The 27,072-nt window shown below is 43.9% G+C and overlaps 1 protein-coding gene and 1 non-coding gene across 2 annotated transcripts in view; one reads left to right on the top strand and one right to left on the bottom strand.

Moving 5' to 3' along the window:
* skap1 (src kinase associated phosphoprotein 1) overlaps positions 1-27,072 on the top strand; it is a 371,132-nt gene that overhangs the window by 243,284 nt on the left and 100,776 nt on the right. Inside the window, exons 8-9 of the mRNA XM_043674766.1 lie at positions 2,646-2,709; positions 9,383-9,577. Of these exons, the coding sequence (XP_043530701.1) occupies positions 2,646-2,709; positions 9,383-9,577 (259 nt within the window). The remainder of the gene's footprint in view (positions 1-2,645; positions 2,710-9,382; positions 9,578-27,072) is intronic.
* Positions 14,322-14,657, bottom strand: trnaf-gaa. Its single transcript has 2 exons — positions 14,621-14,657; positions 14,322-14,357 (listed from the first exon to the last, which is right to left on the bottom strand). It is a non-coding gene; the product is annotated as a tRNA-Phe (tRNA).

The raw sequence follows: 27,072 nt of genomic DNA, 5'->3' as shown, positions 1-27,072 counted from the left end.
GTCCTGCAGCCAGAGAAAGTCTTGACTCCCTGACCTATCTCAGCACTGCAAGTGTTCCCAGCTCCATTATAACAGGTGAGAAGGTAACTCTTGCTCGTTGCTAGCTAGGAACCTGGTTTAGGTGTTCAGATGGTAACTATTGTGCTCATTAATGCTGTCATCTTTCAGCCTAGAGTTAAATGTGCTATTGCTGTGAGATTGTAAGTTACGGTGAAATATTTATCCTTTAGTTTACTAAAATGAAACTGAGGCACACACCCATTCTTCAAAATCACTCACTGTCTTTCTTTCCTCCATGTGAAACATCCTCTTTCCCAAAGTTTCTGGTTATCTGTCCCAATATCTCCTTGTGTAGTTCAATATCAAGCTCCATGTGATACCGCTGCCTGAAGTAATGTGGGCGATTCTCATTGTGTCAAATGCCCTGTATAAATACCCCTGGCTGTCTGCTTGTGCTACAGCATTTAACAGAGGGAATCCCGCAAGGAATATTGTATCTTATCACTTCCCAGGGTTTGCAGTAAGCACGACCTCCCCCAAAGCACCAGAGGATGTGAATGACACCAGTGTTCTGCTTCCTATTACTCCAACACCCCACCTTCCTCCCTCCCCCCACCCTGATCCCTGCTGAGGTTCACCTCCTCCTTAAGTCCCTGCACTGTCTCTCCGTGGAGATCACTGTCCATCCCTTCCTTCATCGCAGTCTTCTGCTCCTCTTCAACCTGCTGCCCATTAAAAGCCACATTGATTTTTAAATCAGCGAGTTAAGATCTGTGTCTGTTGAGTGGTCTCTGTGGCTGACATGTATGCATGCACCCTGCTGTACTGTATTAGATTGTCAGTGCATTCCCTTCCACAATGTCCAATCTCTCTGGCGCCACTTCAAGCATCTATAAATTGGAGATGATTAGATTTATAGTGAGTGGGATTGTTAGACAAAATGAAGGAGCGACACTGGAAATGGAGGTGCTGCTGAAGATGTATAAAATTTCAGGAGGTGGTCTCAATTTCTGATTGAAATGGTCAACAGTCTTTAAAAAAAACTTTCTGTCCATTTGCAATGAAGCAGTTCTGCAGGGTGCTGTGCATTGAACACGATAGCTAACGTACATGCAGCAAAAGCATCAGTGTTTGAGCATCTCATTATCATACGACTAAGTGCGCCATCCATTTGAGTCAGCCCCTTCGCAAGATTTGATCCTTTTAAAGAAACCACAACTTAAAGGGTCAAGTAGGTCGCACAAACTTCCTCCGAGTTCCCTTGAGTTTGGGAGGTTGACGACTGATCTAATTAAATCCTGTAAAGTCATAAAGGGATTTTCAGCATAGATACAGAGAAGCTATTTCCTCTGGTAGATGGAGCAGGGAAAAGAGGGACTCTGTATTAAAAATGGACACCAGACATTCTGGGGCAAGAACAGGAAGCGTTTCCTCTTTGCTGTTACTGGGCTGTGTTCAGCGTAGGTCTCCGTAACAATGTATGGATCTTCTTAACTTCAAGGCATTCCTCAAAAGAGAGAATTTGCTAATAAAGTGAGATTGACTGGAATGGCTCTACGTTATCTGGAGTCTAGTAGAATGATTTCATTGAAACATATGACTGGGTTGTCAGGGAAACTGCTGAGGGACTGTTCCCACCGGCTGGAATACCAGAATAAGGAAACACGTTTGCATGGTCAGGGGTCGACCACTTAGGATTGAGATGAGGAGTAATCTGTTCACTCAGAGATGGTTTTAAGCCTTTGGAATTCTCTACTCCAGACACCTTTGGGCGCTTGGTCATGTAGAGTATTCCAAGCTGAGCCAAAAAGATTTTTGGATCCAAGATATTTGGAGTTGATGTGGAAGATTGATAATGAATGGTGCATCAGGCACAAGGGGCTGAATGGCCTCCTTCCTATTATTTCCTGTTGTGTCCCTTTCAGCAAGAGCAGGAGAGGTCTAAACCTCACTTCTTTGCAAAAGGCTGTGAAGCTAAAGGAGGGAGGTGGATTGTTCAGAAGACGGTGGGGGCGGTTTGTGTTCGGTATGGACCTTGCAGATTGCAGCACTGCGATGGGGAGCTGGAGCTAAGACAGAGGCTAGAGTGATGAATGAGTGGATAGTGGTGGGAGATGGGGTTGAGGGGTGTGGGACAGGAGATGGGTTGTGAGGTGGGGACGTGTGAAGATGGAGTGTTGGGGGATTTGCCGTCTCCAGATCCTGATTAAGCTAATGTGAAAAAGAGCACCACTTTTCTCCCTCGTGTCCTGTCAGTATTTGTCCTTTGAGAAAGCTTTAAAGAAAGCAGACAATGTCAGTGCTGTTTGTGAGATCTTTCTGTGCCCAAATTGATAACTGTATTTCTTGCTTTAGAACAGAGGCTGCACCTCTGTCTCTCTGTCTCTCTGTCTCTCTGTCTCTCTGTCTCTCTGTCTCTCTGTCTCTCTGTCTCTCTGTCTCTCTGTCTCTCTGTCTCTCTCTGTCTCTCTCTGTCTCTCTCTGTCTCTCTCTGTCACTCCCTTCCTTGGCCATTGCTGTAGGTGGTGTGTATCTGGCTAGAGTTTACTTTCATGTTCTTGCAGTTGTGGACATGTACTGTTGAAATGGAAAGACAGTTGGATGTGCCTGCTCCCGCCTGATAAATGAATCTTTCTGCTTTCCAGTTTGCTGCATCGAGCCATCGTGAAGCCAGGGAGTGGGTGGATCACATCTCCTTTATACTGAAAGGTAACTGTCTGTTTCTCTGTGTGGAAGTCTGTCGGAAGACCTTAGCTGTCAGCTTCACACTGACTTCCCCAAAGCAAATGGAGAGTGAACACTCTTCAGTCCTGCTGTGGGTTACTTCCATGCCAACTCGTGTGCACCTGTTTGTGGGAGCTCCAGGTACTCAGCGTGGCATACTTGAAGGGATTGACCATGCAGCCATGTGATGAGGGAAGGTATGCCATTTATTTAGCACCTAGGATGAAAGTAGCTCCAATGATAAGCCTCCTCCATTGCGCTACAGTGAAGAGTATCCAGCCTTTCGCAAGTGAGGATCCAGCAGATCTGAGTAATCAGGCCCTTCATATCAGGGGAATCAGCTGATCTGCTGTGGGAACCGTCATCCATGGCTTTGTTAGCTCGGGGCTCAATGCTGCAGTGGGGTCCTGACCATTTTTTCTTATTTGTTCATGAAGCACGGACATCGCTGGCTAGGCCCAGCATTTATTGCCCATCCCTAATTGCCCAGAGGGCAGTTGGGTGTCAACCACATTGCTGTGGGTCTGAGTTTAATGCCATCTTCCAACTGCTACTTGTGACAATGTTTTTGTGTACATTGTCCTGTGTGCCCACTGACTGGCACCAGTCTGGCACAGTCCCCATAGTAGGTCCATCCTTGTTTTGAAGTTCCCTGACTGGCTTTACCCCCTCCCTATCTCGGTCATCTCTTCCAGCTGTACACCCTCTGTCACACCTCCAACTTTGGCCAGGTTGAACATCTGCAGTTATGATGGTCGGAAATTGCATTTCAAACCGATTATGCTGTGGGTTCAGCTGTCTGGAATCTGCAGTCTCACCCTCCCCATCCATCTCTCCCTCCCTCCCCGTTTTGAGTACTGGACGACACAGTGGTCATGTCATTAGGCTAGCAATGTGTCAGTGTAACTCCTTCACCACCTCCCAGTGTCTCTCAGTGAAGGAAGACAGGCACCAAGTCACCAAAGGAAAGATGGGGTGGCGTTGCTCTTCCGAGGGGAGTTTTCCAGGGGCAATGGAAGGTTGTGAGGTCTCGGGAGGGAGTTTCCGAGTTTGGCAACTCAAGGTCATTGATGCCACACAGTAGGTCAAGGTCAGAGAATAGCAGCACAGCGACATTCCCCAGAAACCTGTCCAGCCATAACCCAGAGGCTGAGATGTAGCCAGAACATTGTGGGTTAGACCATAAGGCAGAGGAGCAGAAGTAGGCCATTCAGCCCATTAAGTCTTCTGTGCCGTTCGATGAGATTATGACTGATCTGATCATCCTCAACTCCACTTTCCTGCCTTTTCCCCATAACTTTTGATTTGCTTATTGATTTTAAGACAATATTTCAATTTCCAAACAGGCCTTTGACAAAGTCCCACGCAGGAGACAGTTAAATAAGATAAGAGCCATGGGTGTTCACAGCAAGACAGAGGATTGGCTGCCTGATGGGAGTAGGAATAAAAGGGTCCTTTTCAGGGTGGCAGCTGGTGACTAGTGGTATTGCGCAGGGGTCCATGTTGGGACCACAACTATTCACGTTCCACATTAATGATCTGGACAAAGGAACTGAAGGCATTGTTGCTAAATTTGCAGATGACACAAAGGTAGATTGAGGCTGCAGAAGGACGTGGACAGACTTGGAGGGTGGGCAACGAAGAGGCAGGTAGAATACAATGTGGAAAAGTGTGAGGTGATGCACTTTGGGAGGAAGAATCGAGGCAGCGACTACATACTGAATGGAGAAAGGCTCCAGAAACCTAAAGCACAAAAAGGGAATGGCTGAGGACTCTGGGTCTGTACTCAGTGGAGTTCAGAAGGATGAAGGCGGTCTGCTTGAAACTCTTGAGTCCTGACAGACCTGGCAGAGTGGATATGGAGAAAATGTTTCCATTATTAGGAGAGATTAGAACCCGAGGGACAACCCTTTTAGAACTGAAATGAGAAAGGATTTCTTCATCCAGAGGTTGGTGAATCCATGGGACTCTTTGCCACGGAAGGCTGTGGAGACCAAGTCATTGAGTGTCTTTAAGACAAAGATAGATGGGATCGAGGGTTATAGGAGAAGGCAGGAGAATGGGATTGAGAAACGTGTCAGCCATGATTGAATGGTGGAGCAACTTGATGGGCTGAATAGCCTAATTCTACTGCTGTATCTTATGCTGTTAAGACATAGAAGCAGAAGTAACAAGCCCCCTTCTAGAGATCTGAGCCAGTCAAAGACCATGTTGATGCTCCCTCTGAACCAATCTCGAGGAAGTGCTGTATGATTGGAGGGGCTGTCTTTCAGATCAGACATCATACCAAGGCCCAGTCTACCCTCCTAGAGGACTCTCTGCTTTCCTGAATAATATTTATCCATCAGTCACTAAAACCCAGATAATTTGGTCATTTTCACATTGCCGTTAGTGGGATCTTGCTCTGTCATTTCTTCTTTATTCCAACAGTGTCTTTGTTAACTGTGAAGCCTTTTATCACAGCCTGAAGATGTGAAAGGCACTATTTTGGAAATCAAATCTTTGTTTATTGTTGTCCTATCTGTACAGAGGTGTGGAAGTTAGTATTTACCTGCTGGATTGGGAAGCTACCTTGAAATCTGTGACTTTGTTAAATTTCCACCAACTCTGGCCTTGCTCCCACCAACATTCAATGTCCAATGAAACAGGACATGAGTCCCTTTGCCACAGAGTGCACCTTCACTCCCCAAACAGCAACAAATCAGAGCGGAAATCGTTTAGGAAACAAATTCAACTCTGTCACTTGGTCATTCAGCTCATGGGACATTGATACCAAGGGAAAAGCCAGAGCTACACTGAGCCAGCGAAGAATTGGATTGGACTGTGCCGACAAAACTTTGCACTTTTTAAAAAAAGTTGTATGTAACGGCGCAGATTTGATCCAACTAGTTCATGCCAAAGTTTATGTTCACCTTAAGCCTCCTTTTTCATTTCATTCTATTGATATGTCCAACTATTCCCTTCCTCCTCATGCACTTATCTTACTTCTCTTTAAATGTATCTGTTTAGTTAACTCAGCCACTCCACATGGGAGCAATATTTCCCATTCTAACTACTGTCCGTTAATATATTAACATGTCTTTCATTCTTAATCCTCCTGTCTACATCGAAATGTCCTATGTAAACCAGTCACGCTGTGATTTCACCCTCCAGCCAGGGGGTGGTGCTACAGCACCTGTACTGGTGGGAGAACACAGTTAGAACATGACATGTCTACTCATGTTACCTCGATTGCTCACTTGGAGAGATTAATTCAGAGTGGAATACAGCTGAAATGAAGTGCATTAATTATCAGCTCTCTCCCGCTAAGTGGGGAGCCATATAGGCACCAATCCAGAAAACAAACATTGGAAAGCAACTGCTCACAGTCTCTGGACCTCGGGAAGTGCCTATCTAGCTGACATCAATAAAAGGCTTCAGCCCCAGTGCAATGCATAGAGAACCAGCCTGTTGTTATAAACAGCATTACTTCCATCTGTCCACAGCGTTTAAATATGCTCTAAATCACTCGTACCTGCATTTTCTCGTTCTTTAAAAAATTGTAATTTGACTTTTATTTTAAATCACATTTACTTTTCAATTAAATTTTAAATGAGCGTAGTCCATCTCTGCTTCAAAACCCCAGTGAGCTGAATATTAGTGAGTGCTGAAAAATTCACTTTCTAATTAAACATCTCGTTCCACTGATTAAAGTAATAAAAGTTTGAAGTTTGTCGCTAATTAAAAACAATTTCTAGTGGAACTATCTCGCCCCATCACGCCTGTAGTTCATTTTCTTTTCCCAGTGTTTTCCTTTGAAGCCATTTAATCTTGGCAATGATCATTCGACAGCCATTAGGCCCCATTCTGTAAAGTGTACAGGAAGCTTAGCATTATGAATACAGGCATACAGTATAAAAGCAGGGAAATTGGAACAAACAATTCTGCTTGGGTCCCAGCTAGAGTACTATGGGGAAGATGTGAGGACAGGGTGCAGAGAAGGGAGGGCGATGGCCTAGTGCTGTTACTGCTTGACTATTAATCCAGAGGCCTCAGAAATTTTCTGAGGACCTGGGATCAAATCCCATTGTGGCAAACAGTGGAATGCAAGAAAAATCTGGAATTAAGAGTCTCATGATGACTATGAATCCAATGCCAATTGTCAGGAAAAACCCAGCTGTTTCACTAATGTTCTTTAGGGAAGGGAACTGCCATCTTTACCCTGTCTGGCCGACATATGACTCCAGACCTACAGCAATGTGGTTGACTCTAAACAGCCCTGGGGGATAGACAGTAACTAGCCAGGGCTGCCCCTGTGAATATGTGCTTGTTTACAATTACTAACATGATGCCAAGATTGAGAAAGTTTAATTATGAGGAGGGCCTCGAGAACCCAACATAAGAAAGGTGAAGGTAAAATGTGACAGCATTATTCAAAATTATAATTGGGACTTCTCCTCAGTAAACAAAGGATACGAGTTTGAGATAGTTACAGAAACGCCCAGGGTGGGATGAAGAGAATTACTTTCACGTAGTGATTTATTATCATCTAGGATGCCCTGGTGGAAGCACCTTAATTGTTAACTTCCTAAAGAGATTTGATTAAATACTTGAGGTGAAAAGTTCATACAGCGATGAGGAAGAAGTAAGTGGACAGGAAATGGGTTCAATTGGAAAACTCTTCCAAAGAGCTGGCATAGATAGGCTGAATGGTTTCTTTCTGTGCTGAAAGATTCAAAGATTTTCGAGTGAGTGGGATTTTCAGAGCTGGTAGATTCTGTACAAGAGCAGGATGGTGCTTGCTGTGATTTGAAGCTGGAGTTCAGCATCTGCTTATTCAGTGAAATATCTTCCGCTTGTTTTTATTTAAATTATCTGCAAAATAAATCAACCACAACTTGCATTAATATAGCATTTTTAGCATCATAAACCATCCCAGAGTGCTTCATTGGAGCATGATTAGACAGAGCTCGACATGGTCTGGTCTCATAAGTAGACAAGAGATAGGCAACTGGAAGCTTGGTTGAAGAGATGGCTTTGAGGAAGTGGTTCTTGGGGGAAAAGGAGATGGAGAGTTTTGGATGATAAATTCCAGAGCTGAAAGCCCAGGCAGCTGAAAGGCAGGTCACCAATCGTAAAGCACTAAAATCAGGGATGTGCAAGAGGCCTGAGTTGGGGGGGGGTGGGGGGGGAAATGTGTGGAGACTTCACAGGGTAACCGAGCTTGAGGTTAATAATGCACAGGGTAATACTAATCACAGCAGCAGTGAATCGGAATCCAAACTCGGGTTTTCATTAAAATGATTCCAGCCTCAAATCATTTCCTTACTCCCAATCCATCCATGTCCGCATGTGCCTTGGGAAACTGTGTTGAACTTGTTTCTGTAATCTGATCAGTTGGTTGCTGACATTTGCGATTTAATGAGAGAGTGATTCTCATTGCCGTGATAAAACGGCACTTGGCCCTTACGTTGCCTTTGTAATGATTCTCAGGTGTAATAACTACCTGAGAGAGAAGGAGAAGGAGCATTGTGAACCCTCACCCCCTTTGTCCATAAATACTTTGATCAGACAACGTTTTCTGATATCGATTTGTCGAATTAAATAAAACGGAATCCATGTAACATCAAGGAAATAAACCCAGAGCTGACTCCAAAGTAGTCAGCGCAGGTTGATACAAATTAAATTTATGGGGTGTTTCGTGTCAATGTTGTTGAGAAACATATTGATTTTTTTGCTTGTGTTTTATTGCTGTAAAATCATTTGGAGTGTTATTAACCTGAGCTTGACTGTAAATATTTTTCAGATTTACCACAAGCACCACTCTCTGCTTCTTTTAGATACAAATTGGAAAGTGTAACTGAGCAAAGAGCCAATCTATAGGTTCATGACAAGCTGCTCAGGGAGTGTTTCTGTCCAGACAGCAAGAGAACACATAAAACAGACGCTGACTTTCTATAGTTTCCTTAATTATCAGGAGCATCCTGCTACATCACTGACAGAGAGCTTTTTTTACATCCAGGTTTGACTATTCTAATGCACTGCTGGCCACTTCCCTCCCTCTGAAATAAACATCCAACTAAAACTCTTGCTGCCCGTATCCTAACTCAGCCTAAGTCCCAGTTTGCCCCCTTGCTCACTTAGTGACACACCAGCTCCCGGTCTAGCACCATCTCTGTTCTAAACCTCTTGTACTTGTTTTCAAATTCCTCCATTACTCACCTCTCCCAATCTCTGGCTCTTTCTCCAGCCTAATAACTCACTGATATTTCTTTGCTGTTCCAATTCAGAACTCTTAAACAGTCCTGATTTAAATTTCTGTGCCATTGCTGGCTCTGCTGTCCATTCTCTTACTCTGGAATTCTCTCCTTAATCCTCTCTGTGTCTGTGTGTGTGTATGTGTGTGTCTCTCTCTCTCTCTCTCTCTTTCTGTATCTCACAGATGCACACTCTCTCTCTCTCTGTCTTTTTTTGAGAGAATTCTCAGTCTATGCTAGCTTTTATAAAGCAAAAAGTTTTGCTCCTGAGTAGCTCATGAACTCAGATTTTAAAATTGTGTTCCCTTCATTCTTAGCTTCCCCATGTGTGCCTTGCAAGATCATTCAATGTTTTAAAGAACAGTGCAATCTTTTAGGGATTTACTGTTTTCCTTCATTTGTGGCATGGTTTATTTTTGTAGACATGAATTCCAACTCTATACCAGTGGAGGAAGAGGAAGACGAGGATGAAGAAGAGATGAACAAAGGGCGAGTGGTGCAGGAGGAGACGTATGATGATGTGGACTCGGGGATGGTCACTCTAGGTGGGTCTCGAGGACAACCATCCGTCAACATTGGCCAAGATCCGGCTGATGAGATTTACGAAGAGCTCCCAGGTATGTTGTGTCTTAGTCTACAGTCATTGGTAACCCTTCAACTATTTGAGGATCACCTCCCACTGATATTCCAGCTGGGAATCCAGTGCCACATCAGGAGCTGCTGCATCTAATTGGAACTGGACTGATTTATTGATTTGATTTGATTTATTGTTGTCAAGTGTACCCAAGTGCAGTGAAAAATTTTGTTTTGTGAGCAGTTCAGGCTGATCATAGCATATAAAGACATAGGGATCATAGGGTGTTTAGACAGAGGGAGACATACTGGAGGTGCACAAAGCAAGACTGACATTAGATTTGAAGTTAAAAATCACACCGCACCACGTTATAGTCCAACAAGTTTATTTGGAAGCCCTAGCTTTCAAAGCTGCTTCTTCATCAGGTGGAAGCTAGTGCTTCCAAATAAAACCTGTTGGACTGTAACCTGGTGGTGTGTCATTTTTAACTTTGTCCACCCCAGTCCAACACAGGCGTCTCCACATCTTTACATTTGGGGTTATAGAGGTCCATTCAGCAGTTTAATATCAGCGGGGAAGAAGCTGTTCTTGAACCTGTTGGTGTGTGTGTTTAAGTTTTTCTAACTTCCACTTGACGGAAGAGGTTGGAAGAGAGTATTCCCGGGGTAGGTGGGGTCTTTGATGTTGGCTGCCCTTCCACAGCAGTGAGAAGTGTAGATTTGAATCCGTGGATGAAAAGTTGGCCTCCATGATGGTCTGGGCTGTACACACACCCTGCTGTTTGACCACTTCATTGGAGACCCCTGCAACCAGGTGTCCAATGCAGTCTGAATCAGATGAGAAACGTCCAAAGAATAGGCTGGTGCCCAGTCCAGTAAAGTCTAACCGTGGCCTGTGATTACTCTGACCCGGTCAGCACATTGCTGCATCAACCTCTCAGACGAGAAAGATGAATATTTGATCATCAGATGAAGGAACAAACGCACAAAGCTTTGGAGGAACTCAGCAGATCTGGCAGCAGCCATGGAAAGGGAAACCGAGTTAATGTTTTGAGTGTGGTATGATTCATCTTCCATTCTGAAACATGAACTCTGTGTTTTTACTCTCTCCACAGATGCGGAGTGTCTCCACTGAGAAATAGACAATAGCCAGTAGTCAGTAGGTGCAGGATTAGGCCATTTGGCCCTTCGAGCCAGCACCACCATTCATTATGATCATGACTGATCATCCACCATCAGTATCCTGTTCCTGCCTTATCCCCTAACCCTTGATTCCGCTATCTTTAAGAGCTCTATCCATGGGCAGCACTGTGGCTCAGTGGTTAGCACTGCTGTCTCATAGCACCAGGGTCCCAGGTTTGATTCCCGCCACGGACAATTGTCTGTGTGGAGTTTGCACATTCTCCCAGTGTCTGCATGGGTTTCCTCCGGGTGCTCCGGTTTCCTCCCACAGTCCAAAAATGTGCGGGTCTGGTGAATTGGCCATGCTAAATCGCCCGTTGTGTTAGGTCTGGGTGGGTTACTCTTCAGAAGGTCGGTGTGGACCAGTTGGGCCGAATGGCCTGTTTCCACACTGTAGGGAATCTAATCTAATCTCTTTCTTGAAAGTATCTAGAGACTTGGCCTCCACAGCCTTCTGGGGCAGAGCATTCCATACACTCACCACTCTCTGGGTGAAGAAGTTTCTCCTCAACTCTGTTCAAAATGGCCTACCCCTTATTTTTAAACTGTGTCCTCTGGTTCGGGACTCACCCATCAGTGGAAATATGCTTCCTGCCTCCAGAGTGTCCAAACCATTAATAATTTTATACGTCTTAATCAGATCCCCTCTCATCCTTTTAAACCCCACTGAGTTTCTCCAGCATTCTCTGTGTTTGTTTCAGATTTCCAGCAGCCACAGGATTTACTGAAGTAGGCTCCTGCCATAACAGAGGTGCTGACTGTGATTTGGTGGGAATATCCTAAATAGATACCAAATGGAAATTAAAATAGAGATTGATATGGTACTTGGGTGAAGTGCTTTGTATGGACATCACCTCTGAGTAATACATCCCAACAAATCCAGTCAGTATTTCAGGTCCTTGATCTTTCCTCAGAGCTAACTAGAAAGTCAAGCCCCATTCTCGGTCTTTTGGTCTTCTGCTAATTTTGACATGAGATTAGACTTCCATCATCAGCACGGAGACCTGGTGTGCCTTTTCAACAAGTTGTCTTTGTACCTTGCAGTTGTGCGGTGTCGATGGTGAGATATTGGACTGATTTCAAGAGGAAAGTCTGCTACGCTGTCTGCCTGCTCTAAACTAATGCTTAGAAGGAAACAATGATGTTCCTTTCAGTATTACTGTACCACACCCCCAATCCTGCTGTCCTCTACAAAACATCATGTATGAAATAGGACAGAACTGATGTTCAACTCCTTTCTTTTCTTTAATGAAAGTAAGATGGTGTAAAACTGGTCTTTTACAATAGAAAAAAGCATGTGTTGCAAATTGTCAGCCCTGAGTTCACCCCCTTCCCTGATCTCCATAACCTCTGATCTTGCCCACTTCCCCTGGTTTCCCATTCCTAACCCTGACCAATTTCCCCCATCTCCCCCCAGCCCTGACTTTCCCTCTCACACTGATTTCCTTCCCATCCCCTTGGATTTTTATTTCGACTGACTTGCAAAGATCTGGCTTTGTGCAATGATACAGAAGTAGGCCATTCAGCCCAATGTAGCTATACTGGCCCTTTGAAAGAGCTGTCTGATTAGTCCCACTTCCCTGCTGCGTTGCACATGTTTCCACTTCAGATATTCTTCCAGTTCCGTTTTGGAAGTTATTGTTTCCTCCTGTCACCAAGGGTTCCTATCCCAAGCATCTTCAATCTGGATCCCTCTTGGCACTGACCTTTCAGCCACGGGAAACAGTTCCCCATCGCTCACTCTTTCAAAACCCTTCACCATTTGGAAAACTTCTATCAAATTTTCACAACCCCCCCCACCTTAAATAAACCTCTTAATTTCAAATTCAGAACTTCATTCCTCCCCCTCTTCACACACAGTGCAGTGTTTTATGTAGACGGTCTGATACTGGCAAAGAAAACCATTGGAATTCAAGCACCAAGTCTGTCCGTGACCAGAAACTGTCTCTGGTTTTAATCAACACTGAAGAGCAAATTGACAGTGAGCAGCCAAATTGGCAACGTCAACCGAGTCCCGAACCAAGACCCGAATTCCACTGTCCTGACGCTTTGCAGACAGAGGGAATGGACTTCATTAGTCTCAGTGCCAGGCCAAGTTGTCTAAAGAGGTTAGGCAGAGATTTTTAACAACAATAACTTTAAATTTATAGAGTGCCATTCACATAGTACACTGTCCCCAAAATGGACCACAGGGCCTTCATGACAAGGCACAGAAGGAGACATTAAGACAGGTGACCAAAGTTCTGGTCAAAAAGCCAAGTTATTGAGGAGCATCTTAAAAGAGAAGCAAAAGATCGATGTGGATGTAGAAAGGAATAGGGTTGAGTGGAAAATTACCCAGAGGAAGAAGAGGTGTGTTTGCCCTTGACTATAGTCAATTAAGTAGTGATCTGATTGAAGTGTGTAAGATGGCGAAAGGATTGGACAAGGCAGTTAGAGAGAAACTATTTCCTAGGATGGGTGTGTGCAAGCAAGGGGACAAAGCCTTGAACAATGAGTTAGACACAAGCCAGCTCAGAGAGAGAGGAAGATGCAAGTCTCTGATGATACTGAAATATTTCCATTCCATACACTAGCTTTCATCAAACTTCTGCCAGCGAAAGAAGATTCTGTTATTCATTTTGTGAAGAATATTGCTGGACAGTTTAAGGGAGACTTTGCATTCCAAATGAAGTCAATTAGCATGGATTTGCATATGCAGATGAGCATCAGTTTTGCACTTAAGTTGTGCGTCGCCTGTGTTTTATGGGCTCCCGCTTTGATCGTTTTAGATTTATCTAATTCTTTTTGTTATGTTTGTTATGATTAATATTTTATGGAGTTCTCTGCTTTATTACAACATCCCAGCAGTGTAATAATGGCAGAACAGCTTTGATGCTGAGAGCATGTATTGGGGAAATACACTCAACTGGGACAAGGCTCCACAACATTTCAGTGCAATATGTATTGCTCAAGTCTCTTCCAAAGTTTCATAAGCAAGGTTTGATTATAAATGTTTTTGGACTGGAGTTTGCAATATTGTACTTGAATGCAGTAATGTTTGTTTCGCTCCAGCTGGGAGGGGTGAACTGATGTCTTTTCTTGTCCCTGTTCCTCCACTGGTCACAACAAAGTTTCAGTTTTAAAGTGGAGATGTCAATTGTGTATCAAGCTGTACACAGCTCAGCGGCAGAAACTAGTGAGCCAAGTTCCTTAAGTAACAATTAAATATAGAGATGTTTTTCGTAAATAGAATTTGGTCAAGCAAGTTTGTAAAGATTAGATTCTCTACAGTGTGGAAACAGGCCCTTCGGCCCCACAAGTCCACACCGACCCTCCAAAGAGCAACCCACCCATTCCCCTACATTTACCCATGACTAATGCACCTAACACTACGGGCGATTTAGTATGGACAATTCACCTGACCTGCACATCTTTGGACTGTGGGAGGAAACTGGAGCACCCGGAGGAATTCCACGCAGACACTGGGAGAATGTGCAAACTCCACACATACAGTCGCCCCAGCTAGGAATTGAACCCGGGTCCCTGGTGCTGTGAGGTAGCAGTGCTAACCACTGAGCCATCGTGCCACCCAGAAAGGAGGGAGCACTCAAGCAGTGCTGCTTTTGCCGAAACCTGGGAATGAACCAGGGACCTTTAGATCTTCAGGGTTTATTGTATTGTTCGGTGGGGCAGGAGCAGGCTGAGACAATGGGTCGGCCAGGGCAGTCGGGTTTGTGGATTTTGGACAGGAGGTAGAAACGGGCGGTGCGGGTTTGTGGGACTATGAGGTTGGAGGCGGTGGATGGGAGATCCACTGAAGTCATTCCTGAAGAAGGGCTCATGGCCGAAAAGTTGATTCTCCTGCTCCTTGGATGCTGCCTGACCTGCTGCGCTTTTCCAGGAACACATTTTCACCTTTAGATCTTCAGTCTAACGCTCTCCCAACTGAGCTATTTCAGCTATTATCAAAAGGTTTAAGTGACACAAATATACCCAACTACCTGTCAAGAAATATAATGCAGAAACAGTCACCCAGACCCACATAGTCAGATACAAGGATAAAACTCTGCAAAATATGACATTAAAAATACTTTGGCCAAGTAACAGTGAAATTCAAGGGAAAGAATTGTTCACTGTCCGCATTCAAAGTCCCTTTCCGCACAAACCTGTTGACACTGCGATTTCTTCCAGGATTGTTTATGGCTGGCTGAGTTTAATTACCTGGGGATACTGACAGGTCCCAAATTCTTCTTTTGGGAGGCCTTCACTTGTAGTGATGAGGTCTCCCAGTGGGTTTTCGGCTCACACTTTGTTGATAAGCAGTTCAGAAAAGGAAATTGGGGGCGGGAGGGAGGGAGGGAGAATACTATTGATGCAGACAAGTTAGCTGTGATTCTCTGTGTTCAAATCTATAGTATTATTTCACCCACAGACTGAGTCATGTGACGTTAACCTCTTTCAGAACGTGTTGAGGATTTTGTGCCTCCAGCTGAGCAGCTCATGGTCTTTACAAAAACAACATTTGCAACAAATGCAGCGCTAGCTACCTGACGCAGGACCAGTGCTGCGGAAGCTTTTACTTCCAAGTAAACCTTTTGGACTATAACCTGATGATTTTTAACTTTGTCCACCCCAGTCCAACACTGGCACCTCCACATCATAACTTCTTTTCTTGGCCGTATCCAGTCTCCTTGGCTTTGCAAAGTCCCCTTTTCAAAAGCTCCAAGATGTGATTATGTGTCCTGTCATGATATTCAAAATTAATATTTTGGAGAACGCATCTCCGAATATTACAAGTAAACATTTGTTCAGTATATTCTGATCATCAACAGCTTTGCAATTTGGAAGGGCTGTGTTTTCTCTCCTTCCCTTTGAATAATTTTGCTAAAAGAAATCTCTAATTGCATTGGCCTGGGGTTGCTAGATTTTTGCTTTATTACCTACTGAAGAGTGAGTGAATAGCAATGGAGATTGACATGAGTTTTTTATGCAATCCGCGAGGCACTTTGTTGAAAAATAAATATAGATTTATGCAACAAAAGGATTAAAGTAAAGGTTTTTAAGCCTTTGCTGGATCCTTATGCACGATGTTCAGCATTATTAAGCCCTCTGGCTAAATCCTCAAATGCCATATGACAGGCTGGATGCAGTCAGCTGGTAAATCAGATTTTGCTCTTGCTCACTAATTCACTTCCATCAAGTACTGGATTTGAAGACTTTTTTATTTCTTCAAATAGTGCAGTCTTTGACAGAAGGTTGCCTTTGAAGATTACACTGTTTTTAAATTGTTCAAATATTAGCTGGAAGTAGGAAGGAATTACATTTCTTTAGCAACTGACTGTGGCATCTGAATGATTCAAACTACTTTCTCTGCTATGAATTATTTTGAAATGCCCTCAGTATTATTATGTTCATTTTTCTCACAGTGAGATCCCATGAATAACCGGTTCATGTGTTTTAAACTGAAGTTAAAATAGATACTGTGAATTGTCAGTGGTAGAAATACACATCACTTTAAAGGACAGGACAGGAGCAGGGACAGGGACAGAGTTGGTTGAGCATGGTTGATGCTCATTGGACTTTATAATGTCCCTAGCTCTGAGCCTGGAGACCTGGGTTCAAGGTCCACCTGCCCCAGAGGTGTGTCATTAGCACATCTATGCTTGCAACTTTATCCAAAATGTTTAGGAGTGGAATCTGCTCTTCCAGCTATTTATTTGGGCACTTGTCCAGCAGTATTGTCCTTACCTCTGAAACAGGAAGTCCTGATTCAAGTTCCACTTGGACCAGGTGTGTGTATGGACGTTTCTGAACAGATTGATTCAAAAATGTCTACGGGATATTCTGGGTTTGGTGGTGGTTTAATTTAAACAAAAAGGGCTGGTTATCTGTGGTGCTGTGGTAGTGTCATCAACTCTCAACCAAAAGGCTTGGGTTTAAGCCTTACCTGCTCCAGAGGTGGGTCACAGTATCTCTAAACAAGTTGATTTAATTTTTTCTTTAAGAAGTCTTAATTAAAAAAAACAGAGACCTGTTTTCTTTTGTACTGGGGAGTTGGCTTCTGGACAGGGAAACAATCCAGAAGAGAAAGGTGGAAACTGTTTTTGTGTTAAATTTAATTAAAACCATCGTAAATCTCTGAAGGTCTTTAGCTGCATAATTCAATGCATGGTTAAACCAATTGTCCTGCATAATATTTAAAATTTCTCTTATTTATACAAGGAGAGGGTTCCCCATCAGTACAAATTTGAAAAAAAAAAGGATTTGATTTTGAAGAATGAGAGAGGTTTGAAGTTAAGAAAGTTCCTTGGTACTATAGTCACTGGGAAGATATTTCTCTGTCAGGCAATTGAGAAAACAGAGCTCAGAATAAGTGGTCAATCATTTAGAAGTGGGATTAGAGAAATGGCTTCATTCAGCAGTTTATAATTCTTTAAAATAGTCTAACCTGGAGAGCTGTGGATTGGCAATTGTTGAGTATATTTGAGACTGAGGTTGGAAGGTGTTTGGACATTAAGGGAATGGGGCATGTGCAGATTGAGTGGGGAAGTGGGCATGATGGAAATGGTGATCTAATATCATTAATTGTTGGAACACACTTGATGGGCTGAAGGGTCTACTTTTGCTCCCGCTTCCTGTGTTCTTATGGAGTTGGAAGGATGATCACAGGTTGACTTCAAGCCTCTGGAATGTTGTGCTTAGCTACAAACTCATCACCAAGTCTGAGCAGAAATAAGTCCAGCTTAGGAGAGATCACTGATGAGGTCTTATGCCCGAAACATTGATTCTCCTGCTTCTCGGATGCTGCCTGACCTGCTGTGCTTTTCCAGCACCACACTCTCGACTCTGATCTCCAGCATCTACACTCCTCACTTTCTCCTCAGGATAGATCACCCCTGAGTTATATCGCACCTTCAATTTCATAAAAAAATCCAAAGCTTTAGCAGGACTGTTATCAAAGTTTGTGAGAAGATCTGTAGCTCGGGTGCTCGTTGCTGTGGTTCTGTTCGCCGAGCTGGAAGTTTTTGTTGCAAACGTTTCATCCCCTGTCTAGGTGACATCCTCGGTGCTTGGGAGCCTCCTGTGAAGCGCTTCTGTGGTGTTTCCTCCGGCATTTATAGTGGCCTGTCCCTGCCGCTTCCGGTTGTCAGTTTCAGCTGTCCGTTGTAGTGGCCGGTATATTGGGTCCAGGTCGATGTGTTTGTTGATGGAGTTTGTGGATGAGTGCCATGCTTCTAGGAATTCCCTGGCTGTTCTTTGTTACATACATACATCAAGAACATCTCTGAAATGACAGCCAGACTACTGCGACCACTAGGACTTATAACAGACCAACAGCCACACTCAGACAACAACTCACCAGAACGAAGGACCCGATACCCAGTATGAGCAAAATCAATGTAGTATACAAAATCCCATGCAAGGACTGCACAAAATACTATATAGGACAAACAGGAAGACAGCTAACGATCCGCATCCACGAACATCAACTAGCCACGAAACGACATGACCAGCTACCCCTAGTAGCCACCGGCCACTACAGCGGACAGCTGAAACTGACAACCGTAAGCGGCAGGGACAGGCCACTATAAATGCCGGAAGAAACACCACAGAAGCGCTTCACAGGAGGCTCCCAAGCACTGATGATGTCACCTAGACAGGGGACGAAACGTTTGCAACAAAAACTTCCAGCTCGGCGAACAGAACCACAGCAGGACTGTTATTGGATACACTTTGACACAGAGCCATTAATATAATTAGATTTAAATCTTGTTCAAGAGGATAGGTCAATTTAGAGCAAATCTTTAAAATAATGCTAGAAAATTAACAACAAACAGAGGGGCGTTTAGAGAGAGAGAAACTTAAGAAGGGAGTTCCTTATAGCCTCAGCAACTGAGGACACTTGCAAATGGGATTTTTTATTTGTTTGTGGGTTGAGGACCTTGCTAGCTGGGCCAGCATTTATTTCCGATCTCTAATTGCCCAGTTGGCAATTGAGAATTAACCACATTGTTGTAGGTCTGGAGTCACATGTGGACCAGACTAGCAGATTTCCTTCCCTAATTGATGTTCGTGAAGCAGATGGGTTTTCATGACAATCGAACATGATTACACAGTAACCATTAGACTAGACTGGACATTTATTGTTGATTTTTATCAATCAAGTTTCCTGATCTGCCATGGTGGGCTGAAACCTCTGTCCCCAGCCTGGGGTTCAGGATAACAAGTCGAGTGACATAACCACAACACCAACCTGTTCCCAGAGTGAAGAAAATACTCGAAAAGACCAATTTTAGGAATGTTGAAAACCTGAGAAGGTGCTGCTATTGAAGGATATTAGAGCTAGGGAATGGGTGAGGCCTTGGTGAATTTGAACATAGGGATTAAAATTAAGCTGTTTGCTGTGCAAGTGGCCTCGATTATAGTAGGTGGCTGTCCCATGTATCTTGGAAACGACTGAAGCCAAAATTGTGGCCCCTTTCCAGCTTGCAATTGGGATACAATTGGATGGCCCTCAATTTTGACCATTAATCTCATGCATGAGCTCGATTCAGAAAAACAGGCACATCAAGGTCCACTTTGTGACTGACTATGTTTGTACAAAATCAAGACGACAAAAAGATAAAGCTTTGGGATAAAACCGTCTTTATTTACATTCTATACAGCTCTCTGCCTGTGCAACCATCACTCCCTATGCAAACATGTAATCAAATCTGAAGCAATTTTATATTCTCCTCTTAAAAATTTTTATTTTTTTTTAAAGCACAAGCCTTCCTTTTATTAATGACTTTCGGTGGAGAGTGTATCGCACCATTCTGTGGTGGAACAATAAAATGTCACAGGTAATAAAGTTTCCAATTTTCCCATCAGAAGTACATAAAATCTTAAAATTAAAAAAGTGAATACAAATTGACATTTATGCCTCGATGCGCAAAGCAACATCAGGTGTCTTTATAGAGTGGAAAACTTAATGGATTGCTAAATCAGAAATGTTTGTTGTAATTTGCATTCCTTTGGGTATCATAACAACATTGAAAGTCGTATATTTGCATATTCAGTCCTTTTTAGCCATGACTGTTCATTGCCAGTAATTAGCTGGCATTCACTGGCAATTTTTTTTCTGATTTGACTGCTAATAAATTTTTACGCACAGCCAGTCAGCCGATGCAAATTTGGAACGGCGCCTTTTAGCGAAGGGATACACTGCTGTTAAGATGCCCCAGGGTTTCAATCTGGGTCAATTTCACTTCATCCTGAAGAGTTTCTTTCTGACTAATTCCAAGCCTGGCCAATGTGAGCCGGGCTACAGTAGGTAAATACGCTGGGGTCAAGTTTCTCCTTCAGGCGTATTTGACCATGCAGATGTGGTTTGCTCTGGCTTTCCAGAGTCAAGTTGTTATTCAGGTTCCCCGCGCTGACTTGTTTGCGTAATCACAAATCTAAAATTGTCCACGACCCAGTGCAATCCAGCAACCTTCTCGAATGTAGTTGTTGAAACATTTTTTAATGTGTTTAAGAGTGGTAAATTGCTGAAGTTTTATTATCACAGCTAAAAATTAGTTTGTTGCAAATAAACAAATTAACAGTTTAAATTGGTGCACATTCCATTCTTTGTGAATAAATGGATTGTAAAGCACTTAAAATGCATTGAGACAGTGGAGACCAGGCAGCTTTACTGTTAACCAAATAGTTTTGATATTCAGGAGCTGCAACATTGTGCCTGCATTTAAAACCCAGATAACTTTGAGGAACCTTATTCAAGGGTCTCGACGTTAACTCTGTTTTTCTCTCTCTGCAGGTGCTGCCAGTCCTGCTGAGTTTTTCCAGCACATTCTGTATTGGTTTCCGATACCCAACCCTGACCGATAGATGTGGTCTCGGGATGTGGTCAGTCTTGAGTGGAGCCAGTTCCAGAATGGCTTTTGCTTTTAAATCTAGCAGAGAAACTCGACTCTGCTAAATGCAACTGGAATGTTGGAATGCTGTGAATATTTGTGTTGGTTTTTGGCCAGGTTTAGGAGTGAGAGCATAAGCTGGATGAGCCCCAGTGATGGGAATTCCCCAGATACTTAGAGCACAGGCTTAAAGGAATATGTGTTTGAAATCTAGAGGATGACTGTCTTTGTAAATACTGGCATGCAAAAGCCAGGAAATCAGGTTAAGTCAGGCTTGTCTAACAGGCAACCAGTGGGCTTCAGTGACCTTTCTAAGCGCTCTTCTCTAACCCACTAATCCAATGTAAATCCAATCAAAATACAGTCCCCAACTTGGACGGAAATTTGTCACAAGGAGCAACAGTATCATTGGGAGAGTTGTGGATGGGTGGGTGAGTGGGAGGGGGTGAGGTGGTGGGAGAGAGTGGGTCAGAGTGGGAGGGGGTGAGTGGGTCAGAGAGGGTTGAGTGAGTAGAAGTGGGAGGGGGATGAGTGATTTGAGGACCACGGTGGGTGCGATAGTGGGACGGACCCTTTTTGCTCCTATGTTCACACAGGCCCCCCCCCCCCCCCCCCCCCCCCCCCCCCCCATCCCCTACCCACAAAAGATCCTTCACCAAGATGGCTGGGCGATGAGGAGAGCCAAGGCTGGAAGGTAATCCATGTTCCAATTTCCATTTTAGTTTGAATCCCACTGAGGGGTCAGCTCAGAATGTGCCCCATTGAAGATGAACCAAAATCAGTTTTAATTAAACCCAACTCCTTAACTCGCACCCCCACCACCCACCCCCAGTTCCCACACTGTCTTCTGTTGAAGCAGACATCATTTTCTTCCTTTAGTTCGAAACAGAAAAGGCAAAAAATATGTTTTATTAGTTAGCTCTGCTGCTTGGCACTTTATAATGGCTCTCCTTATCAGTGGCTCATTTAAATGTTCCATGTATTGCTTTGGATCTTTGCTTTTTGAAATTTAGGCAAACCTTTTCTTTCTTAAATCTGTTCACCTATCCACCCCATGTGAGAGAGAGAGCTCTCTCAAAGAACCAGTGTGGTTACAATGGGGTGACTGAGCTATAATGTGGCATTCCTTGTTTAGCCTGACTCTGTACTCTCTGTAATAGTGTCTGCAGCACCAGTGATGTTCTGATCCCAGCTGGACAGCTCAGATCTCAGAATGAAAGCTGGCTTGATAGACTGCATTTTGTGGGGTTTTTTTTTGTAAATTTTAATGTACTGGTCTTTCACTGAAACATAAGCTCAGGGCACCACAGACTGAGTAATAAACTTCTATTTTACTGTTAAAAACAATGTAAATTTTGGAAAAAGTAAATGAAGCGAACTGAATATAACACAGCTTGAAAGATTCCAAAATACATGGCAAAAACTCAAACCCAACCTTCTTCCCAACGCCATCACTTCACAGTTACTCAGCAACCAGAGTCATTTCTCTTCCCATCCACACCTATAGTTCTGATTTAGCTGTTTCTTCCCAGTTCCAGCCTTCTTGCCTGTGACATCTTTTCCCTTCATCATTTACCCACCTAGAAGTTAGACTTCCTCAGTTTTTTAATAAAGTCAGAAGTCACATGACACCGGGTTATAGTCCAACAGGTTCATTTGAAATCACTAGAAAGATTCCCAACTGCCAGTTTAATGGGATATGATGTTGTGACTTTGTCCACCCCAGTCCAACACCAGCCTCTCCACATCAGTTTTTTAAATAATCTGCAGAGTTCTAACCAAACGCTCCTGCTGTGGAGATTTCACAAACTGCACTCTTTCACTGAAGAACTTGTTTTGTTAACTACTCAGTCTCCTAAGCGAGACTGTACTTGTGTCTGACCCCGCTCGGGTCTCCTCCAAACTGAACCCAAAAGCTTTTGAACTAAATTAAGAAAAACTTGCTCATCCGAGGTTCGGTTACAACTATTGTTTACTGCTTCCTGTTTCCTGACATGAATGCCACAGGGTAAACAAACTTCCATCAATTCTCCAGGAGGCCTTTCACTCACCCCAGTGTCTCCTGACAATGATTGGTTTTAAAGTCATGGTCCACAAACACGGGCCAGAGTAATTTTTAAAACCCTCCCAAGACCCTTATGCCACTAGTTTGAATTCTAAATTCTTTAAAAAAAAATTAATATATACAAACAACATGCCATTCATTACTGTGCGCAATAGTCCATTCAGTGCCAGGATTTAATTTTGGCCATGAAGCAGGTCAGAATTTCTGCTCCTTCTCTTTTCTGACACCCCGTCCCAAAACACCCGGGTCATGAATATAGTAAAACAGAAATGACATTGTATAAAATATAAAATGTAAATATTTTTCTTTTGTTGTTAGTTCCTCTTTCTTTAAACAGAAGAAATGCCACTTCAGCAACTTTCCAATGTGCCTACTTTCCTTTAAAGTTCTCTTTCAAAAGGCTGGATAGGTTAGGGCTGTTTTCCCTGGAGCGTTGGAGGCTGAGGGGTGACCTTATAGAGGTTTATAAAATCATGAGGGTAAATAGACAAGGTGGGGGAGTCCAAAACTAGCGGGCACAGGTTTAAGGTGAGAGGGGAAAGACTTAAAAGGGACCTAAGGGGAAACTTTTCATGTCGAGGGTGGTACGTGTATGGAATGAGCTGTCAGGGGAAGTGGTGGAGGCTGGTACAATTACAACATTTAAAAGGCATCTGAATGGGTGTATGAATAGGAAGGATTTAGAGGGATATGTGCCAAGTGCTGGCAAATGGGTCTAGATTAATTTCGGATATCTGTTTGGCATAGTCGAGTTGGACTGAAGAGTCCGTTTTTGTGCTGTACATCTCTATGACTCTATAATGTAATGAAACCTGCCTTCTGCCTCCCCAGTACAAAATCTCTCTTCCCTCCTTTCTCTGTCAGATTCTCTTTCTTTCTACAACAGTCTTTGCTACTATTTTTCTTCACAAGCTACCTCAACCAATCCCAGTCAACTGCTTACTTTAACTAATTATTAATATTCCCCTTCATAAGTTGTTAGCCAACTTCCATTTAAAAGCTTGGGAAATTAGAATTTCAGACTCTCACTACAGCTCTAGGTGAAGATCTTTTTAAAATCATCTGTTTCGCTCTGTGCTCACTCACCTGTCCTTTGCCACTGTTGTAAACCAGGATATGGAGGTGACAATGTTGAACTGGGGTGGACATAGTCAGAAGTCACACCACACCAGGTTATAGTCCAGCAGGTTTATTTGAAATCGCAAATGTGTGATTTTTGATTTTGTAAACCAGGATGTTAGTTGTGGTGATTTTCTGGTGGATGGTGTGGGCCAGGTTGGATTGTTGCTGATGGGCCACACTTTCACATTGGAACATCTCGCTGTCATCTCTCTGACTCTGGCAACAAGAGCTGGAACATCTGAGAACTTTTTGCAGGTGCAGTAAGATTTTGGTGGCAGTTTGAAGATTGTATGGTTCATGAGCACAATGGCACTCTGGGGAGAAATGAAAAACGCACAATTTGTTTTTATTTTCAAATGCAATCACTTTCCCGGCTTGCTCCACTAGCCTTTAGCACTGCTGCTTTATTCCAAAACTGTATGAAAATGGAAGCGTTCCTTTGAAAATGTCTGTTCTTAGATTGTCCCCCACAGCTGAATGGGTGACCATGCCCACAAACAACTTAGAAAGGTTGGAAGTGAGATATATCAGCTCCAGAGTTTGACTATCATGTTCAAAAAATTCTACAAAATTTGAGGGTGACAGGAAATTAGTTTGGTCAGTGTGGGAAGTGATTTCATCTCCAGGATCATGGTTTAAATAGAGTCCAGACCCATGCGGTGAAAATGGCCCTTTTCCTCTGATTATGCACAGCTGTTGCCATGCAGACTGAGGTGAGAGGTCATCATTGAAGACCAGGGAGACCAGAAGCACGTTGAGTGTGGACAATGGAAGAGTCATGTGAATCCTTTTCTGAAGCTGTGGCCAACCCACCCAATATATGACCTGGGAGTATTAGGGAAAGATCTCCCATTTCATTGTTTCAGCACATCACAAAGTGAATTAATCGTGGAATGTGGTCACTTGTCTTGTGAGAAACACAGAAAGCTCCCACAAACCGCAGGGTTATCAGGATTGGGAACTTTATTTTTGATGTTCATTGCAGGGTGACTGTTGACCAGAAACCTGACCTTCAAAACAGTTTGGAATCTGTACAAGGGGGCACACTGAGTCTTGGTTTGATGTACATCCAGAGAACAGTATCTCTGTCAGTGCGGCACCCCCTCAGTACTGACCCTCCAACAGTGCAGCATTCCCTCAGCGCTGACCCTCCAACAGTGCAGCATTCCCTCAGCGCTGACCCTCCGACAGTGCGACTCTCCCTCAGCGCTGGCCCTCCGACAATGCGGCACTCCCTCAGCACTGACCCTTCGACAGTGCGGCACTCCCTCAGCACTGACCCTTCGACAGTGCGGCACTCCCTCAGCGCTCACCCTCCGACAGTGCGGCACTCCCTCAGCGCTCACCCTCCGACAGTGCGGCTCTCCCTCAGCACTGACCCTCCGACAGTGCGGCTCTCCCTCAGAAGTGCATAGAGTATCAGTTTGGATTTTGTGCTCCATGGGGGGACTGATCGTAGTGTGTGTTTGTTTTTTATACAAAAAACCAGGGATGAAACTTGATATTCAAAAAATTCTGTTGCTAAGAAACATCACTACAGTTTAGAGAATTTGTAATATCTGGAACAGTAAAGACCCTAAAGTCACAAAGAAAGAAGGAGAAGACGGCAGGAGGAAGGGAGAAGCGGAAAGGATTCCATTAACAAGAAGGAAAGGATATTGGGGATGGAAACTGAAGCCAGTGGTGATAACTTATTACTGCGCTATACATTAGCGAGAAGGTAATCTGAAACTGGGAAAGCATCTACCAAATTATCAGAGAGCTCAGAGTGTTTTGGACTTTAATCTGATCCTTTGCGCATGTACTTGAAATCCCAGTACAAAGGTTGCCAGTTGGGTTCCAAATTACTTTGAAATCCACAGAAGTAATTCTGTACTTTTGCCTGTTTGTGAGGATTCCAAAGCTGTGGGGTTGAGTGGGAATTATTCCAAGTGTAGTAGGCCAGTCGGTCTTTTACGCTGTTGCTTCATAATGAGATTCGAAGAAGGAACCTCCATGTCACCTTCCCCTTGCTGCCACCTCTTCCCAGCCCCAGTTGCACACCTCCCGGCTTTAATGTGGCCCCAGGAACAGCTTGCTGGATCACTTGTTGGATGGGTCACAGGAGTAAGACCAGGCCATTGCACCTCAACATTTGGGAAATGTGCATACCATAACTGCACTGAGCTGGCCTATCCCCACATCCATTATCATCCAAAACTCCATAAATCCCAACTTGGAACATGCTCCACGTTTAGCATTCACAGCTCTCTGGTCAGAGAATTCCAAAGACTTGTAACCAACTGAATGATGCCACCACTCCTCGTCTGAGTCCGAAAAGGCTCATCGCCTTGTGGATTGTTCAGCTTGTGCTGGGTGTCTCTGTGTCAGCTCAGCAGAGCTCCCTCAGTCTGAGCCCTGTCCCAGCTTCCTGCTTGTTCCTCCTGGCTAATGTACAACCATTGAGCCAATCATCTCTGTACCTGGACAGCACAAGGTCTGTTCTCATCGAGTGGATCCTCTCTGCAGTCTGTCAGCAGCCAGTTTCTTAAACAATTCATTTTCATATAATCTAATAGATGTCACGCTGATTGATGATCCACTGATGTGTTTGTCTTAAATTTGTAGCATTAGCAGAAATCTCCTTCCACTCTCTCAGATTTGTATTGAGCTTCAGAATGTGGTTACCCACAAATGGAGGTGATTTTAAACTTCTCATCGTTGTTTTCAAATCTCTCTGTGGTCTTGCTTTTCCCTGTCTTTATAGGTTCCTGTGGCTTATCCAACCCTCCGAGATCTCTGCTATCCTCCAACCCTGGTTTCTGGGGTGTTCCCTGTTGTAATTGCTGCACTGTGAATGGCTGAACTTTCAGTCACTGAGACCTGTCATTCTGGAACTCACTCCCTCAACCTCTCAACCTCCGAGACCTCCTGTAAGGCGCTCCCTAAAACCTGTCTCTGACAAAGCTTTCAATCAGCTAATGTCTAAAGGGATCTCTGACTTGGTGGGTATTTATTCTTCTGCATCATTGGCTGGGCCCTGTTTTCATTGCCCATCCCTAGTTGAGAAGGTGGGGCTGAGCTGCCTTCTTGAACCACTGCAGTCCATGTGCTGTTAGGGAGCGAGTTCCAGCACTTTGACCCAGTGACAGTGAAGGTTGGGTTGTTGGGGGGTGTGGACCTGACAAGGGAGTCACGGAGGGAGTGGTCTTTTCGGAACGCTGATAGGGGAGGGGAGGGAAATATATCCCTGGTGGTGGGGTCCGTTTGGAGGTGGTGGAAATGACGATGGATGATGCGATGTATATGGAGG

This window comes from Chiloscyllium plagiosum, chromosome 33, assembly GCF_004010195.1.
Source record: "Chiloscyllium plagiosum isolate BGI_BamShark_2017 chromosome 33, ASM401019v2, whole genome shotgun sequence".
In the NCBI taxonomy this organism is placed as follows: Eukaryota; Metazoa; Chordata; class Chondrichthyes; order Orectolobiformes; family Hemiscylliidae; genus Chiloscyllium; species Chiloscyllium plagiosum.
Note: the sequence above shows the minus strand (reverse complement) of the source record. Positions and strands in the feature narration are given on the sequence as shown.